General features: G+C 39.6%; 1 protein-coding gene across 5 annotated transcripts in view; it reads right to left on the bottom strand.

Moving 5' to 3' along the window:
- The window catches only part of LOC108697591 (eukaryotic translation initiation factor 2-alpha kinase 3), a 47,279-nt gene extending 30,154 nt beyond the window's left edge, over positions 1–17,125 (bottom strand). For 2 of the 5 annotated variants that reach the window (XM_018227780.2, XM_018227766.2), the window contains exons 1-3: positions 16,499–17,124; positions 7,196–7,328; positions 996–1,190 (exon numbers count right to left, since the gene is read on the bottom strand). In XM_018227780.2, coding sequence (XP_018083269.1) covers positions 996–1,190; positions 7,196–7,328; positions 16,499–16,773 — 603 coding nt within the window. In that variant the 5' untranslated portion in view covers positions 16,774–17,124. Of the gene's footprint in view, positions 1–995; positions 1,191–7,195; positions 7,329–7,652; positions 7,715–16,498 lie in introns of those variants that run through there. The other 3 variants (XM_018227775.2, XM_041587478.1, XM_041587481.1) reach the window with 3 other exon arrangements.
- Between the last annotated feature and the right edge of the window lie 494 nt (positions 17,126–17,619).

Consider the following 17,619-nt stretch of genomic DNA (forward strand, 5'->3'; position numbering starts at 1 on the left):
GAATAGCATGGAGGTTGCAGCAATCTGTGCAGGATGATTGCATTGGGCCTCACAACTGTCACTCCTGCAGTAAAGGTGTCTCTAGGCCTAGAGGATATTTGCCTGGCTGATCATTTGGATAGATTAACAGGATAGATCTGTATTTAAAGGGGAACTATCATTAAAATGAAAATGTAATATAAGCTTCATCATACTGAAATAAGAAACTTTGTAAATACAATCAATTAAACATTCTGCATTGTTTCTGAAATCATCAAGTTTATCTTCACTATTCCTCTCTCAGCATCTGTTTCTCTTCTGTCTTCATGGAGCAGTTGGGTGTCAGATATTTAAAGACAGTTAGAGGCACATTTATCAGGGGTCAACATTTCGTATTTGTCAGAAAGAGTCCTCTGCCAAAAGAAACACTGAATTTCTTTCCTTCTATTGTGTCCACATGGGCTTCTGTATCAGACTTCCTGTTTTCAGCTTAAACCTCCAGGGCTAGGGCTTGAGCATGCTCAGTTTGCTCCTCTTCCCCTCCCTCTCCCACCCTGCTGTAATCTGAGCCCAGAGCTATGAGTGAGAGACTCAGGCAGGAAGTGATGTCACACCAAGCTAATATGGCAGCTGCTTTCCTAAACAAACAGAGAGCTTCTAGAGCGGTTTACTCAGATATGGTAAAACATTCTACAGAATAAATATAGCATTCTAGCTTGCACTATTGTAGCTAATATATTGGCAATAAGATGCCTCCGTAGCTTTCCTTCTCCTTTAATGTTTATTTGATTTTCTAGTAGACTTGAGGTATGAAGATCCAAAGTACATAAAGATCCCATGTCTGTATATATATATATATATATATATATATAGATATATATATATATATATATATGTCTGCATATATAGATATAGGTTCCATTTGACATTCTGACATTGTATGTATAGTTTTTAATGTAAGTGGAATTGTATAAAAGTGTGGAATGATCATATAAAAGGCTGAAATTTCACAATACCTTGCCAGTGGTTGCACTGAGACCATATGTGGTTAGAGATTTCCCTCCTACTAATACAACATCATCTCCAAACTTGTATGAAGACTCCAGCAGAGACTCTACAGTAAATGGGACAGCTTCCATGCTTTCTCTATCTCGATCCCACTGAAAGAGGTCACCATCCAGGGAGGGAATTATCATTTTATTGCCAAAAACCTGAAGGGAAACAAAACGTACAGATTTATTCAATAGATACCAAGAGTCGTAAACAAAAACAGATGAACACAAAAGCAAAGTAGTTACTCAGTGAGCAATGAATTGAAGGAGGAAAACCTTTAGCAGAAACAAACCCTTCAAATAACGTAAATGTGTAATACAGGTTATCCGGAAACCAATTATCCAGAAAGCTCCGAATTACAGAAAGGCCGTCTCCCATAGACTCCATTTTATCCAATTGTTTAAAAATGATTTTTCTGTGTAATAATAAAACAGTAACTTGTACTTGATCCCAACTAAGATATAATTAATCCTTATTGGAAGCAAAACCAGCCTGTTGGGTTTCTGGGGCGGCCAATTTATCAATTTCAAATTCATGTGAATTAATTTTTACTCCAATAAATTCAAATAAAATACTCAAAACTGACTGGGACATTATTTAGGAAGAAAATTGAATGTCTAATATTCAATTGAATAGTTCTGACGCGAAAATTCAAATCGTATTTGATTCGTACAAATAGTTTTCTCGTAGAAAAAAAAAAAACCTTGAATGTCAGGAAGGCTATTAAAATCTCCAAATGGCTCAACAGACCTCTGCCATTGACTTGTACATGAACTCAGCAGGTTTAAAGGATAGGTAAACCTTTAAAACGAGTAAATGTAAAATTGATGAAGGGGGCTATTCTAAGATATTTTGCTATGTACATTCATTATTTATTTTGTTTTTTATTCCAAGATATTAAGGGATAGATGTTCTGTTAATATGAATAAACTTAGTTACAACAGCGCCACCTGCTGGTCATTTTCCCACCAGTCTGACCACCAAGTAGTCAAGGAAGTTGTCAGGAAAAAGAAAGAGGCTGCTCTGATGTTCTTCTGCTTAGGAAAGATTTGAGAAAGGTTTCTATTTTTTATCTTAAAGAAGAACATCAGAGCAGCCCCTTTCTTTTTCCTGACAACTTCCTTGACTACTTGGTGGTCAGACTGGTCAGAAACTGTCCAGCAGGTGGTGCTGTTGTAACAAAATTCATTCATATTAACAGTACATGCATCCTTTAATATCTTGGAATAAAAACAAAATAAATAATGAATGTATATTGCAAAAGTGCTTAGAATAGCCCCCTCATTAATTTTACATTCACTTATTTTAAAGATTTACTTATCCTTTAAGGTTGGCGACTATTTGAATTAGGACTGCTTCCATGGGCAAGGTGTAATAAATCTCATATTCAAATTTGCATTTGAATAAGGGGATTAAAATTCGAATGTGTGAATTTTGACACCAAATTTTTTTTCGAATTTACTATTTGACCCTTAATAAATCTGCCATGATTTTCTAGTAGACTTAAGGTATAAAGATCCAAATTACGGAAAGATGTTATCCAGAAAACTCCAGGTCCCGATCATTCTGATTAACAGGTCCCATACCGGTAATTTTTTTTCTCGTTTAAACAATAATAAGATACTTTGACTCCTACCTTAAGACGAGAAGGCACATTTATCAAAGGTCGAATTTTGAATTCATGGGAGCTTTTAAAAACTCCAATGAACTCCCATGAACTCGAAATTCGACCAATCGTAATTTATTATCGAATTTCCAAAACTGTGGTGAATAGGATCAACCCAAAAACTCGATCAGAGTTTTTTCTCAAAAAAAAAACTTGAATGTCCAAATTGGTCCCAGGGCGTCTCCCATTGACTAACAGCATTTCGGCAGGTTTTAGGTGGCGAATAGTCGAATTTGAGTTCTTAAAGGAGAAGTAAACCCCTGATTAAATCAACCCCTACATAGACCCCCTAGCTGCCCCCCCCAGCCTAGCAAATGCCCCTAACTTTTTACTTACCCCTCGGTGCAGATTTGCGGCATTGGAGTTCGCGGCAGCCATCTTCTTCTCTTCGGCCTTCATCAGGAAGTTCCGTATCGGCGAATTCGCAGTTGGAGCAGTCTTCGGGTTTTTCTCAACTGCTCGTGCGTCGAAAGTCACGAAAATTGCCGAAGCGACAGAAGAAGACCCGATGAAGACTGAAGAAGAAGATGGCTGCTGTGAACTGAGATGCGGTGAATCTGTACCAAGGTAGAGTCCTGCACGGAACCAATTTCTAAGACTTGGACCCGAAACGCATATTTACCCACTTTGATCTGCTACCCGACCTGGAACTACCTTATCAGCAACCCGACCATCATCAAACAGGAAGTGATGTCATCAAAAGTGGGCGGGACAGAAACACGTTTTGTAAAACTTTAAAAGGAGTAAAATATAGACAATATTACATAAAATAAGAAATTTAGATGAGACCCGCGGGTAAACCCACACCTGAAAATCCCCCCCTCGTTCTGCAGGGTGCCCGCTTTTATTTGCAGGTAACCTGTGGGTACTCGACCCACTGCAGGACTCTACACCACGTGCTTAGTAAAAAGTTAGGGGCATTTGCCCAGGGTAGCAGTTAGGCTGGGGGGGGAGGAGGGGGTCTATGTAGGGTAGGGTTTTTAAAATAAGGGGTTTACTTCTCCTTTAAAGGGCCAAAATATGAAAATCTTGAAAATTGAATTCCAATTTTTTTTTTTTAAAAAAAAAAAACCAAACTAGAATTTTACAGTTTTGGCCATGAAAAACTCTAAAATTTTAATTCGAAATTCTATTTTTCAATTAGAGCCTTCCTAAATTTGCCCCCAAATCGCATTTGAGGAGGTACCTTCTTAAAAAAAAAAAAAAAAAAAAAACCACTATTCCCTGCACCAAAGGCAAAAACTAGAATATTCCTCTGCCTACGTCTAAAAGTGTGGGAGATCTGATGGCCGAGCTCTAATCGAGAATGGCAGGACACAAGTCATTTATTTGAGAAGTGCAATAGTGCGCGTGTGTTTTCTATTTCATTTTAACGAGCCGCTTTCTATCTGGTGCCGTATCCTGGTGCAATGTAAAGCCAGAGGGAAATGAAGCCGTCTGGTAGATGAATGAAAGCAAAGCCATGAATATTGATGAATAGGAAGTGTGGGGAGGTGAGAAGGATGAGCAGGTAAGGGATGACATCAGCTCCCAATGTAACTGCATTACCTCATCCTCTAATCTAATGAGTCACAGCCAATCAATGTGAGGGTCACACAGCAGGTCTTTAAACAGCTTCACTGCTCATCATAGGGATATTGCAATTAAGCAGCTTGACACACACACAGGCATTAAAGGATCAGACAAATACTATTTACTGGAGGAAACCATCCAGCCCAGGGGAATACAAACAAATAATCTATATAAACTAGAGGCACTATCATTCTACTTATTCCTGTTCATTCCAGGCACCCACAAGGGCAAATAAAGCATTGGAATGTGGATACCATAAGAATATCCAGCCGATGGAACATTATTCTTGCACACATTTAGGCCTCTGATCCACTGTAATATAGTGTATAAAGTATTTTTATTTGTATAGCGCTCCTCAAGGGCAAAGCACTGCACAGCAGAACAATAAATTAGTAGAACAAACAGGGGGTCATTGCAATACTACTAATACGTACATTATTAAATCGCCACACATAAATATATGTAAGTTATTACAATACAGATTAAGTTCTGTGTCAAGGAGACACAATGATGGAGGTCCCTGCCTCGTAGGGCTTACAGTCTAAATGGAGGCAGACAAATCACAGGGGTATAAAAAAAAACAGTAACGTTAAAAAAATGAAATTGTTCTAAAGTAATATAAATATAATGCAGTGTTACCCTGCATTGTAAAACTGCTGTGTTTGCTTCAGAAACACTACTATAGTTTATATAAACAAGGTGCTGTGTAGCCATGGGGGCAGCCATTCAAGCACAGGATACACAGTAGATAACAGATAAGTACTACTATAGTTTATATAAACAAGTTGCTGTGTAGCCATGGGGCAGCCATTCAAGCACAGGATACACAGTAGATAACAGATAAGTACTACTATAGTTTATATGAACAAGCTGCTGTGTAGCCATGGGGGCAGCCATTCAAGCACAGGATACACAGTAGATAACAGATAAGTACTACTATAGTTTATATAAACAAGCTGCTGTGTAGCCATGGGGGCAGTCATTCAAGCACACGATACACAGTAGATAACAGATAAGTACTACTATAGTTTATATAAACAATGCTGTGCCATATAACCTTTTTTCAATTTCTGCCATTGCTACACAGCAGCTTGTTTATATGAACTATAGTAGTGTTTCTGAAGCGAACACATCAGTTTTACCAGTGCAGGGCAACATTACATGACATTTTTATTACTTACATTTTTTTGGTGTTACTTTTCCTTTAAGTGCTGCTCCCTCTTGTAAAATACAAGGATATTAGAAGTTACCGAGGAGTTTCTTGACCATATAAAAACACGAGGCCGAAGGCCGAGTGTTTTTATACAGGTCATGGAACTCCGAGGTAACTTCTAATATCCTGATATTTTGCAACTGGGGGTACTTTATTTATTATAATACACAAATTTCAGTGAGTCATGTGACAGAAATGACATCAGAACTCACCGTTTATAAGGATTTAATTTACAGGATATTCATGGCTTTTGTGTATTATAAAGATATAATACACAAAAGCCATGAATATCTTAAATTATATCCTTATAAACTGTGACTCTGATGTCATTTCTGTCACATGACTCACTGAAACCTTGTTATTAAATAAATAAGTACCCCCAGTTGCAAAATATGAGGATATTAGAAACTCATGAAACTCCTCTATCCTCATATTTTACAAGAGGGGGTACTTTATTCACTATATTATAAAAGTTACCAAGGAGTTTCATGACCATATAAAAGCACAAGGCCGAAGGCTGTTTTTATTCAGGTCATGGAACTCCGAGGTGACTTTGAAATATCCTTATTTTGCAACAGGGGGTAGTTTATTTATTATAATACTCAAGTTTCAGTGAGTCATGTGACAGGAATGACATCACTAAGCTCCAATTATAACCAATGACATCACTAAGCACCTTTTATAAGGATACAATTTACAGGATATTTGTGGTTTCAGTGAGTCATGTGACAGAAATGACATCAGAACTCACCGTTTATAACTGATGACATCAGAACTCACCGTTTATAAGGATATAATTTACAGGATATTCATGGCTTTTGTGTATTATAATGTAAATAATGTTGCGTGGAGCCAATTGGCTTTCACAACTCAAGATTTGAGTGATTTATCGACAATTTTTAATAATAAAAAATCACATGGCTACATGGGTAAAATAGCCATTACAAAGCGATACAATATAGGACAATAAGGAAGGAAAACAAGTCACAAAGTCGATGGGTGACAGACAATACACAATAGCAAAGGAAAAAAAGGCAACTTCGGAAATCTAAGCGCCGCGAGTGCATTGCCTGTGTGTTAAAGCCCCAACAACAGAACAATGGGAAGGTAACAAAATAGCAGCTCATTAACACAAGATACCAGCTGCCTGGTAGATCTAAGAACAGCACTCAAAAGTAAAATCCAGGTCCCACTGCGACACATTCAGTTACATTGAGTAGAAGAAACAACAGCCTGTCAGAAAGCAGTTCCATCCTAAAGAGCTGGCTCTTTCTTATAGCACATGACCAGGCAAAATGACCTGAAGATGGCACCTACACACCAATAGTATAAATTAAAAAATACGCTTGCTGGTTGAGGAATGAAATGTTACATGGTGGAGTGAATTATTTGCAGTGTAAACTAGAAATAAAAACTGCACCATAAAAACCATTGACAGAGTCCCTTTAAATAAACCCAATAGGCTGGTTTTGCCTCAATAAGGATTAATTATATCTTAGTTGGGATCAAGTACAAGCTACTGTTTTATTATTACAGAGAAAAAGGAAATAATTTGTTAAAATTTGGATTTTAATGGAGTCTATGGGGGACGTCCTTTCCGTAATTCGCATCTTTCTACACAAGGGATCCCATACCTGTACTAAGAGTTCACTTAAAGGTGACCTACCTTTATGCAAAACCTTATAAATGTAATAACATGAAGTTCAGCCTACCTCGGGCTTACTAAGACTGGACGACACAAGGGACCCAGAGCCAATATCCAAGTCCCACTGCTTTCTGCCGTGATTCTCTGCATCCAGTGCTGCAATTCTTCCATCTAAAGTGCTGATAATAACCAAAGACCTGCTGGAGAGAAAACACACTGTTAATAAAAAAAGAAAAATAGATAAAATAAAAGTCCAATAAATGAAATCTACAACTCTGCACACTAGAAGGGAAAACACAAACAAAGACAGCAGAAGCTTGGATTTCTCCTTGTGTTTATGAGGATCAATTAGGTGCCATTAAAATAAGGAAAGATAGCAAAAAAAAATATGATTATGAAATAACTGGTTATTATTGTATACATCACCCAGGGCTAAGTGTTCTAGTCCGACAGTCTATGCCATTTAATTGTGTATATATCTTGTATATAACAAGCGGCTGAGTGAACCATCTCTGCACAGGTACCTGCAAGTCTGACACAAGTATATCCGTCCCATATCAGTGTGAAGCATGTGTAATAGTCAGGCAGGGAAGACTCCTCATAGCTAGAAGAGCAAGAGGCGAGTGAGGCAAGTGCTAATACACAAGTATTCGTGGCATGTGATCTCTAAGCTGAGCTACGTAAGGTAAATAGATTTAGCTAGGTAAACAGATTGCACTAATCTCTGTCTCAGGTTGGCTACGGAGTCACGAGACACAGGGAAGTTTTCCAGCAAGACGTGTTTGGATGATGTGTAGCCGACAAACAAGCACAAAACAACTACTTGTATGAAATGAAACAAATGCAGCGTCAGACGAGGAGTCGGTGCTTAGAGGTGCAGCCCTGCAAACGGCTCATGTTCTGTGCGACATTTAAATAAAATGTGTTCCAGGTTATGAGAAAACGCTGACGGATGAGCGTCTTTGTTTAATACGTGACGTGGCCTAGCAGAGCCACACACAAGCTCCCAACAGAGGAGAGGGAGAAAAGAAGATTTTTATATTTTAATAAATTGAAAAAATGTCAAGCTTTTCCTACTCCACAAATGTAATATTTTGCATGATCGTTTCCCTATAATACTCTGAATTTTAAAAATCTCTCTATTCCGCTACTCCGATAGTAAAGAGAAAACAGCAGCCTGAGACAGATGGATCCACACACACTCACTCAGATGTATGGGACCTGTTATACAGAATGCTCAGGACCTGGGGATTTCCGGATAACGGATCTTTCCGTAATTAGGATCTTCATACCTTAAAGAGATACTGTCATGGGAAAACATGTTTTTTTTCAAAACACATCAGTTAATAGTGTTGCTCCAGCTGAATTCTGCACTAAAATCCATTTTTCAAAAGAGCAAACAGATTTTTTTTTATTCAATTTTGAAATCCGACATGGGGCTAGACATATTGTCAGTTTCCCAGCTGTCATCAGTCATGTGACTTGTGCTATGATAAACTTCAGTCACTCTTTACTGCAAGTGATATCACCCCCCCCTTCCAGCAGCCAAACAAAAGAACAATGGGAAGGTAACCAGATAGCAGCTCTCTAACACAAGATAACAGCTCCTTTGTAGATCTCCGATCGGGGAGATTTAGTGGCCCGGCAACTAATCGCCTCTTCTTTGGGGTGACTAATCTCCCCAAATGGCTTCCCCCTGCTAGAATGAGAAATCGGCCTGCGGCATTGCACTTACGTCGCTTCATTTACCGAAGTCGCCGGGTGACTAAAATCCCACGAATCTACAGGTGTGCCCTTACACTAAGAATAGCACTCAATAGTAAAATCAGGGTCCCACTGTGACTGATTCAGTTACATTAAATAGGAGAAATAACAGCCTGCCAGAAAGTAGTTCCATGCTAAAGTGCAGGCACAAGTCACATGACTGGGGGCAGCTGGGAAACTCACAATATGTCAAGCCCCATGTCAGATTTCAAATCTTAATATAATAAAATCCGTTTGCTCTTTTGAGAATTGGATTTCAGTGTAGAAGTCTGCTTAAGCAGCACTATTAACTGATGTGTTTTGAAAAAAAAAAACATGTTTTCCCATGACAGTATCCCTTTAAGTCTATTAGAAAATCATGTAAACATTAAATAAACCCAATAGGCTGGTTTTGCTTACAATAAGGATTAATTATATCTTAGTTGGGATCAAGTACAAACTACGGTTTTATTATTACAGAGAAAGGGGAAACCATTTTTAAAAATGTGGTTTATTTGAATAAAATGGAGTCTATGGGAGACGACCTTTCCATAATCCGAAGCAGAATGCATAAAAACACACCTTAAAGTTCAAAACAGGAGTTTGTTTCAGGGCCTGTTGTATAACCTACTGATGTGACTTCAGTTTGAACTTATTCACTGCTGTCTAACTTGTCGTTGGCTCATTACCTAACTGATGACTTATTTCATTGTCAAGTTAGGGTCAGTCCACACAAACAGATTTGGGGAGATTAGTCGGCCCAGCGCCAAATAGTCTCTTTTTTGGGACGTCAATCTCCCTGAACTGCCTTATCCCTGCCCTCCGCCGGCTAAAATGAAAATTGACTGCAGCAATTTACACGAGCGCTTCGTTTTCCAAAGTCGCCTGAAGTTGCCTCACGAGAAAACTACGGGCAACTTCGGAAAAGAAGAGGCTATTTGTTGATGGGGCTACTAATCTCCCTGAATCTGCTCTTGTGGACTGACCCTTAATGTTATCAAATGAAGTCTGTGGGCTGGGGCACGAATCAGCCGAATCCGAATCCTGCTGTAAAAGGCCTAATCCTGGCCGAATCCCGAACCGAATCCTGGATTCGGTGCATCCCTACTTCAGATGGACATGTAAGAAGAGTTTGAAACAAAAATAAAGCCCTAATAAAGTAAAAAAATAATCCAATACACAGTCAAAGATCAATCACACTCACAAACAGGACCTAAGCCATGATAAGGTACGGAAGCCAATATCCTCTCTAGCAGAGCTTACAATCTAAAACTGGTTTGTGAGAGACTGGACAGTGAAAGGCATTACCTGATCTTTACAGTTGATGCTGTTACTATATGGTGCATTCCAGAGGGCTCATTAGTATGGTATTGTATTAATTGGCTTCATTCAGCCATATAGCTGTGCTCTTAGAATGTGTTTATTCCCTGTGGGTGAGGAACTATACAGGCAATTCTATAGGTTTGCCATCTGTCATGTACTGTTCAGAAAATCCACTTCCAAATGTTCATGGGTAGGGCCCATAACTAGCAACCACTCCTTCTCTTCCTAAAAAATGGCCACAGCTTCTACTACAGGTATGGGACCCGATATCCAGAATGGTTGTGACCTTTCTTGATCAGGGATCTTTCTGTAATTTAGATCTCCAAAACTCAAGTCTGTTAAAAAATAATTTGATCATGAAACCCAATAAGAGGTTTATTTTTTTCCTAAAATAAGGATTAATTTGGGATCAAGTACAGTGTACAGGTATGGGAAACGTTATCCAAAATCCAGTTATCCAGAGAGCTCCGAATTACAGAAGGCCATTCCCATAGACTCCATTTTATCCAAATAATTATTTTTTTATAAAAATGATTACTGTTTTCACTGTAATAATAAAAAAGCAGCTTGTACTTGATCCCAACTAAGATATAATTAATCCTTATTGGAAGCAGAAACAGCCTATTGGGTTTATTTAATATTTACATGATTTTCTAGCAGATCTGAATTACAGAAAGATCTGTTATCTGAAAAACCCCAGGTTCCAGAGTATTCTGGGTAACAGACCCCCACACCTGTACTATATTATTATTATTTTATTTTATTTTTTTTTTAAATTAGAATTATTTGATTAAAATGGAGCCTATGGGAAATTACCTTTCCTTCATTTGGAACTTTCTGCATAAAGGGTTTCCATATAATGCACGCCCATACCTGTACTAGTCTACTGCTAAATGTTTGGGATATTTAACACAGAAACACCTTAGAGGGGGAGGGGAAGGGCTGCAGCAACCTGACTGGTTCTATAACTCTCTATGAATGCTTTTCTTCATTGATTAATACTTTTCATTAAAGGGTGTAGCAGTAGTGAGAGCCTCACGGAGCAGTTAAACACGAGCTGCATTAAGCATAAATACTGTGTGCATTTCACGCGAGGCCATGCTGTTGCTAGGACTGCAGGAAAGGTACAGCAGCAAATGCTTGAGAATTCCCATTACAGACATTGGCAGCCAGAGGCAGCGGTAATTGCTCCCATGTTGGGAGATGAAGTCAGAAATAGCCAGAATCTCACAGAAACTGGCACTGAGCTGGAATCGTACAGATTGTGTGTAGCTGGCATTCCTAAAGGCCAATTGAAGCAGGAAAGGAAGACCCAATTACATTTCAATTAAAGAAGTAGCTAGAAATGTTGTACATGATGTTTTGTGCTTCTGTACCAGCCAAAGGCAACCACAGCCCTTTAGCAGTAAAGATCTGTGTCTCCAAAGATGCCCCAGTAGCTCCCCATCTTCTTTTCTGCTGATTCACTGCACATGCTCTGTGCTGCTGTCACTTACTGAGCTTAGGGACCAACTCACAATATACAGTACACATAGAATAGAAATGTCACAATATAAGGCTGATTAGTAATTAATACAGATAATTACTACATGGCAGCACAGAAACCAGTGCAATTAGCATCAGAATTTAATAATCAGCAAACCTGTAGCATCAGCTTATATTACAGCCAGGGAAGCTCATTTTCTGCTGGATAATTAGTGACGAGCCCTAAGCTTAGCTTCTCAACAGCCAATCAGAGCCCACTGAGCATGCGAGTGTCACAGACACTTTCCAAGATGGTGACCCCCTGTGACAAGTTTGAAGTCCTGGATCATTGCTGCTATTGACAAGCTGAAACTTTAGGCAGATGCAGTAAGTTCACTATATAAAATATGACATTTTTAGCCACATTTTTAGGGTTTAGTTTTCCTTTAAAGAAAACAGATACCCCCGAACAATGTAGGTCTCTATTAAAATATATTTCATAAAACAGCTCATATGTAAAAGTTCATGTAAATAAACAGTTTTCATAATAATATACTTTTTTAATGGTATGTGCCATTGGGTAAACAAAGAGAAAACTGCCATTTTAAAAAAAAATAAATCAAACAAACCATACATGGCAGGTCACATGAGCCAATTAACCGATAGAGTCTGCCTTTTGCTTCCACACTTCTTCCTGTTACATTAAGGGGGTTATTTACCAAAGTCCAAATTTATCTCAATATTTTCTGCTACAAACTCTGATCAAATCTCAGGTTTTTTTACACTTATTTATTACATTTTCCCGAAAATTTGTTTTAAGGCAAAAAAAATCTGATTTTCACAGTATTTTTGGATTTTATTTTTCCATCCGATTTTTTTCTGGAATTTTCAGCTGAAAATTCCAAGAACTTCAGGGTATTGCACAAAAACCAGCCCTCATCAAAAAAATCATTGGGACTTCTCCCGTTGACTTATATGCAACCTCGACAGGTCTGAGATGCCGGATTTTCAGATTCATACTTTTCCCATCCTCTGGGTTTAATAAATTTCGAAACATTTGTGGTTTTTTTTAAAAGTACAATTTTATAAAAAAAATAAGTTTGTTAAGATTCTTGAATATGCCACTTAATTTTATATAAACCTGTTGCTCAAGTATTCATTTTTTTGGGGGGTTAGTTTTCCTTTAAGCAAAAGCGGACAAATGCAATCTTTCTTCTATACTCTAAATAAAATTGACTTTTTACTTACTTGGCGGTTATACAGGTGTTTATGGCTAGCTTCTCATGGGTCACTTTTATATTTAGTGCCTGCTCTGACGTGCCACAGTTATAGCTAAAGGGGTAACAGGAAACACCCCAAAAAAACGGAGCAGAGTCAACAAAGATAAAAGCAACAGAGGCACAAGCTGTCAGGCAATTATGTACAGGTATGAGATCTGTTATCCAGAATGGTCGAGACCTGGGGGTTTCCGGATAATGTGCATCTTCACACCTTTCTACTAGAAAATCATGGAAACATGATAAACAATAAACCCAATAGGCTGGTTTTGATTCCAATAAGGATTAATTATATCTTAGCTGGGATCAAGTACAAGCGACTGTTTTATTATTACAGAGAATAAGGAAATCATTTTTAAAAATTGATTATTTGATTATAATGGAGTCTATGGAAGACAGCCTTTCCGTAATCGGTGCTTTCTGGACAATGGTTTTCCGGATAACGGATCCCAAACTGGGAAGCCAGGAAACCAGACCAGCGCTCTTGATAAACTGGTGGCTCCGTAAAAGTGAAACCCTCACATGCCTGGTGTAAGGTGGGGCTAATAATGACATTATATATGCCCTTCTTTGCCTTGCAGAGAAACTTCATAAACAACAGGCTAGTATAAATTAGTGTTAGGGTGTGAGAGCATAGAGTAATCCCTCCACAGCACAGAAAACCAAAGAAATGGTCTTACAGCTGAACAGGTGGATCTGCCTCCAGGCCAGGGTAGTAGTAACCAAGGCTTGAGAACAGAATCCACCCAAAACAGGGGGCTTATGGGAGAATCTGCATACACAGAACTTTATTTTCTATCATTAGTAACCAATAGTATTAAAACAAAGCAAAATGTACAATATAAATGATACATTTTCCATTTTTATTACATGCTTCTGCAATTGTAACAGACCAGATGGTCAAATTCAAAAGCAGCGCATAGAATGGGCTGAACAAATCGTTTTTTGGATTGACATGGAAGGATCTAAAAAAACAAATGCTTTGAAGGATACAAATGTATTGTTATTGCTACTCTTTATGAATCATCTTTCTATTCAGATCCTCTCTTAGTTCATAGTCCAGTCTCTTGTTCAAACCAATGCATGGTTGCTCAGGTAATTTGGACCCTAGCAAACAAGATTGCTGAAATTCCTGCTGCTTAATAAAAAAGCGAAACAACTAAAAAAAGAATTTAATATTACAAATAATAAAAAATGAGAACCAATTGCGATTAGTCTCAGAATATCAATTTCTACATCATACTAAGGGCAGAAACACGCACACATTTGGGGAGATAAGCCGCCCAGCACCAAATCTCCCGGAAACAGCTTCCCGCCTGCGGGATGCCAATTGGTGTGCTTCGTTTTCCCGAAGTCGCCTCCCGCCGGCTAGAATGTAAATCGCCGGCAGGGTGGCAATCGTCATCCTGCCGGCGATTTACATTCTAGCCGCCAGGAGGCAGTTCGGGGAGATTAGTCACCCCAAAGAAGAGGCGATTGATCACCGGACGACTAAATCTCCCCAAATCTGAGCGTGTCTCTGCCCTAAAAGTTAAATCAAAGGTAAACAACCCCTTTAAAGGAACAGTAACAGCCAAAATTGAAAGTGTTTAAATGAATGACAATATAATGTACTGTTGCCTTGAACTGGTAACACGTGTGTGGGTTAACAGATAAGTTCTGAACAATCCCATATACTACAGAGCTCGTCTGTTATCTGCCGTGTATCCTGGGCCTTTTCTCCTTTTTCAGCTTTATATTTTCATTACTTTAAAATAGAGATGCACCAAATCCAGTATTTGGGATTCGGCAGAGTCCACGAACCCTTGGTGAAATATTTGGCTGAACACCGAAACAAATCCTAATTTGCATATGGCAGGAAAGGAAAAAGCGGGGGGAAGAAGAAAAGTCATGTGATTTCCCTACCCACCCTAATTTACATATGCAAATTAGGATTTGGTCGAATCCGATTCCTGAATCCCGCAGCAAATCCTGGATTCCTACTTTAAAAGATCTTCATTTTTTGGTGTTACAGTTTCTTTAAAGGTTTGGTGAGAAAGCAGCAAGTCACACAAACTGAAGGCACATGCTGAAAAATCATAAATAAAATATAGCTTTGTGCTGACTAATATATGCAACAGACTTCCAGCTAGTGTACTTGGTTGCAATACAAATTAAATATAAGAGGGTCTTGGGAGCTTTTAAAACCAAACACACATACCCACAGTTAAATTATATATACTGTATATATTTAAACATGCAGCTCAGTATGGAAAACAGGTTCTGCTTTATCGGCAGCCCAATTTATGTATTTACTGTCCATGTCCATCTGCTTTATTCTCAGCATGCATGGAAGCCAAAAGAAACATTGCAAGGGTGACAAACAATGAGACAGAATGTGACACAAGAGAATTACAGTTATAAAATCTAACAGGCACATGGCTAAAATAAATATTTGCCCTGCTTAAACATGACAGGGAGCACAGCCTCCTGCTAACCTGAAGCTGCATTAATGAACAATTGAAAATATGAGCAGGTAAAAACCGACAACGTTAGAGGAACTTAAATTACATTTTTTTTAGGGAAGGCATTCAGTGTTTATCAATTTAAAGTTTAAATTGCCGAAGCGCCGGTCTTATTCCGAAGATTACCGAAGCGGCTGAAGATGGCGCCCGTGAACTCTGACGCCTGAATCTACACCGAGGGGTAAGTAAAAAATTAGGGGGATTTGCCCGGGGTAACACTTAGGCTGGGGGAGGAGGGTCTATGCAGGGTAGGGTTTTTTAATGTTAGGGTTGAATTCTCCTTTAAAAGAACAGTAACATCAAAAACTTAAAGTGTTTTAAAGGAATGACAACATAATGCAGTTGCTCTGCACTTGTAAAACTGCTGTATTTGCACTACTATAGTTTATATAAACAAGCGGCTGTGTAGCCATGGGGGCAGCCATTCAAGCACAGGATACACAGTAGATAACAGATAAGTACTACTATAGTTTAGATAAACAAGCTGTAGTATACAATGGGATTCTTCAGTACTTATCTGTTATCTACTGTGTATCCTGTGCTTGAATGGCTGCCCCCATGGCTACACAGCAGCTTGTTTATATAAACTATAGTAGTACTTATTTGTTATCTACTGTGTATCCTGTGCTTGAATGGCTGCCCCCATAGCTACACAGCAGCTTGTTTATATAAACTATAGTAGTACTTATCTGTTATCTACTGTGTATCCCGTGCTTGAACGGCTGCCCCCATGGCTACACAGCAGCTTGTTTATATAAACTATAGTAGTACTTATCTGTTATCTACTGTGTATCCTGTGCTTGAATGGCTGCCCCCATGGCTACACAGCAGCTTGTTTATATAAAGTAGAATAATGTTTCGGAAGCAAACACTCTGCTAGTATCAGTGCAGGGTAACTGTACATCAGAAGTTCATTAATGTAAAACACTAATTTCCTGGTGTTTCTGTCCATTTAGAATGTGACACGGGCCCTTGTCTCATACACAAGTGACAATGTGCAGGGCCGTTGTTAACCCTTCTGTGCCTCTAGTACATGGAAACAGTGTGTCTAGTGATCACCTGGGTCTCAGCTCGTCCTTCCCTCCTTCCGAGTGCTCCTGTTCGGCCCCGGACTCCACATCCTCCACAGTCACCTCCCCAGCAGGGAAAGCGGAGGATAAAGAGCTCAGACTGCTCCCCGCAGCGCTCTCCTCGTCCTGTTCCTCCCAGGGGTAACCCGCCACATCACTCCCAGGTGCCTCCTGCTCCAGCAGCCCGGCCGCGGCCCCTCTCATTAGCAGCAGGGTGACTAGAGACAGCCCTAATCGCCAAACCCAAACGCTCCTGCCCTCCATGGGCTCTTTAACCCGCCTAGCCACGAACACTTTCACCTCATAACACTTTGGTTCCTACTACTTCCTAAAGGCTGGCCGTCCTCCGCTGACGTCACGCGCAAGTGACGCACGGCGTCATCATCACGTGCTATATACTAATGCTAAATGCGCTAGGGCTTGATGAGCGTCTACTTAACAGGTGTCTTGTCTCATGTTTCGCTGTTCAGTGGTGTCGCCAACCTGTTGGAGAAGTAGCGATCACAGCTGCACGGGACTACGGATCAGTTTATATTTGCTGCTCTCCGCTGTCTAAAGTGTGCCCTTCCCAATAGGTTTTGTGCGCTGTGAGCTTTATCACAAAATTTCGTTTCTCAGCGCTGCAATGTCTTTATATAGCCAGGTTACGCCCCCTAAGACTATTCTCCGCCTCTCAGTGTTAACATACCCAATCAAACGCAAGCAGAAAGTTTAGTCTTGACGTTAATTGGCTGGAGTTGACGTCTGTCACGAGGACGTCGCCCCGCCTGTCAACAAACTCTTCTTGCTGAATGTGCTGCTCAGACAGAAAGTGGCGCTCGGCCCCATGGGATACCTGTGGAAGGCCTCCGCCAATCAGAGTGTGCCATTCATGTTCACATTCACCAATTAGATTCCGACCTTCGTGGTTCCTGTTTACATCTTATGTTTGGGAAGCGAAAGACTGTGCGCTGGAATCACTGATTGGCCAAATAGGCAGCTGAGAAGAACGTTTTGCATTGGCTGTCGATAACGTCAGCCTGAGGGAAGGGCGGCGCTATAGGCCCATTGATTGGCAGTAATATGGCAGTAGATACGTGGCCGGTTTTGAGTGTTCAGTCTGCCGCTGTT

This window comes from Xenopus laevis, chromosome 1L (genome assembly GCF_017654675.1).
Source record: "Xenopus laevis strain J_2021 chromosome 1L, Xenopus_laevis_v10.1, whole genome shotgun sequence".
Taxonomy (NCBI): Eukaryota; Metazoa; Chordata; class Amphibia; order Anura; family Pipidae; genus Xenopus; species Xenopus laevis.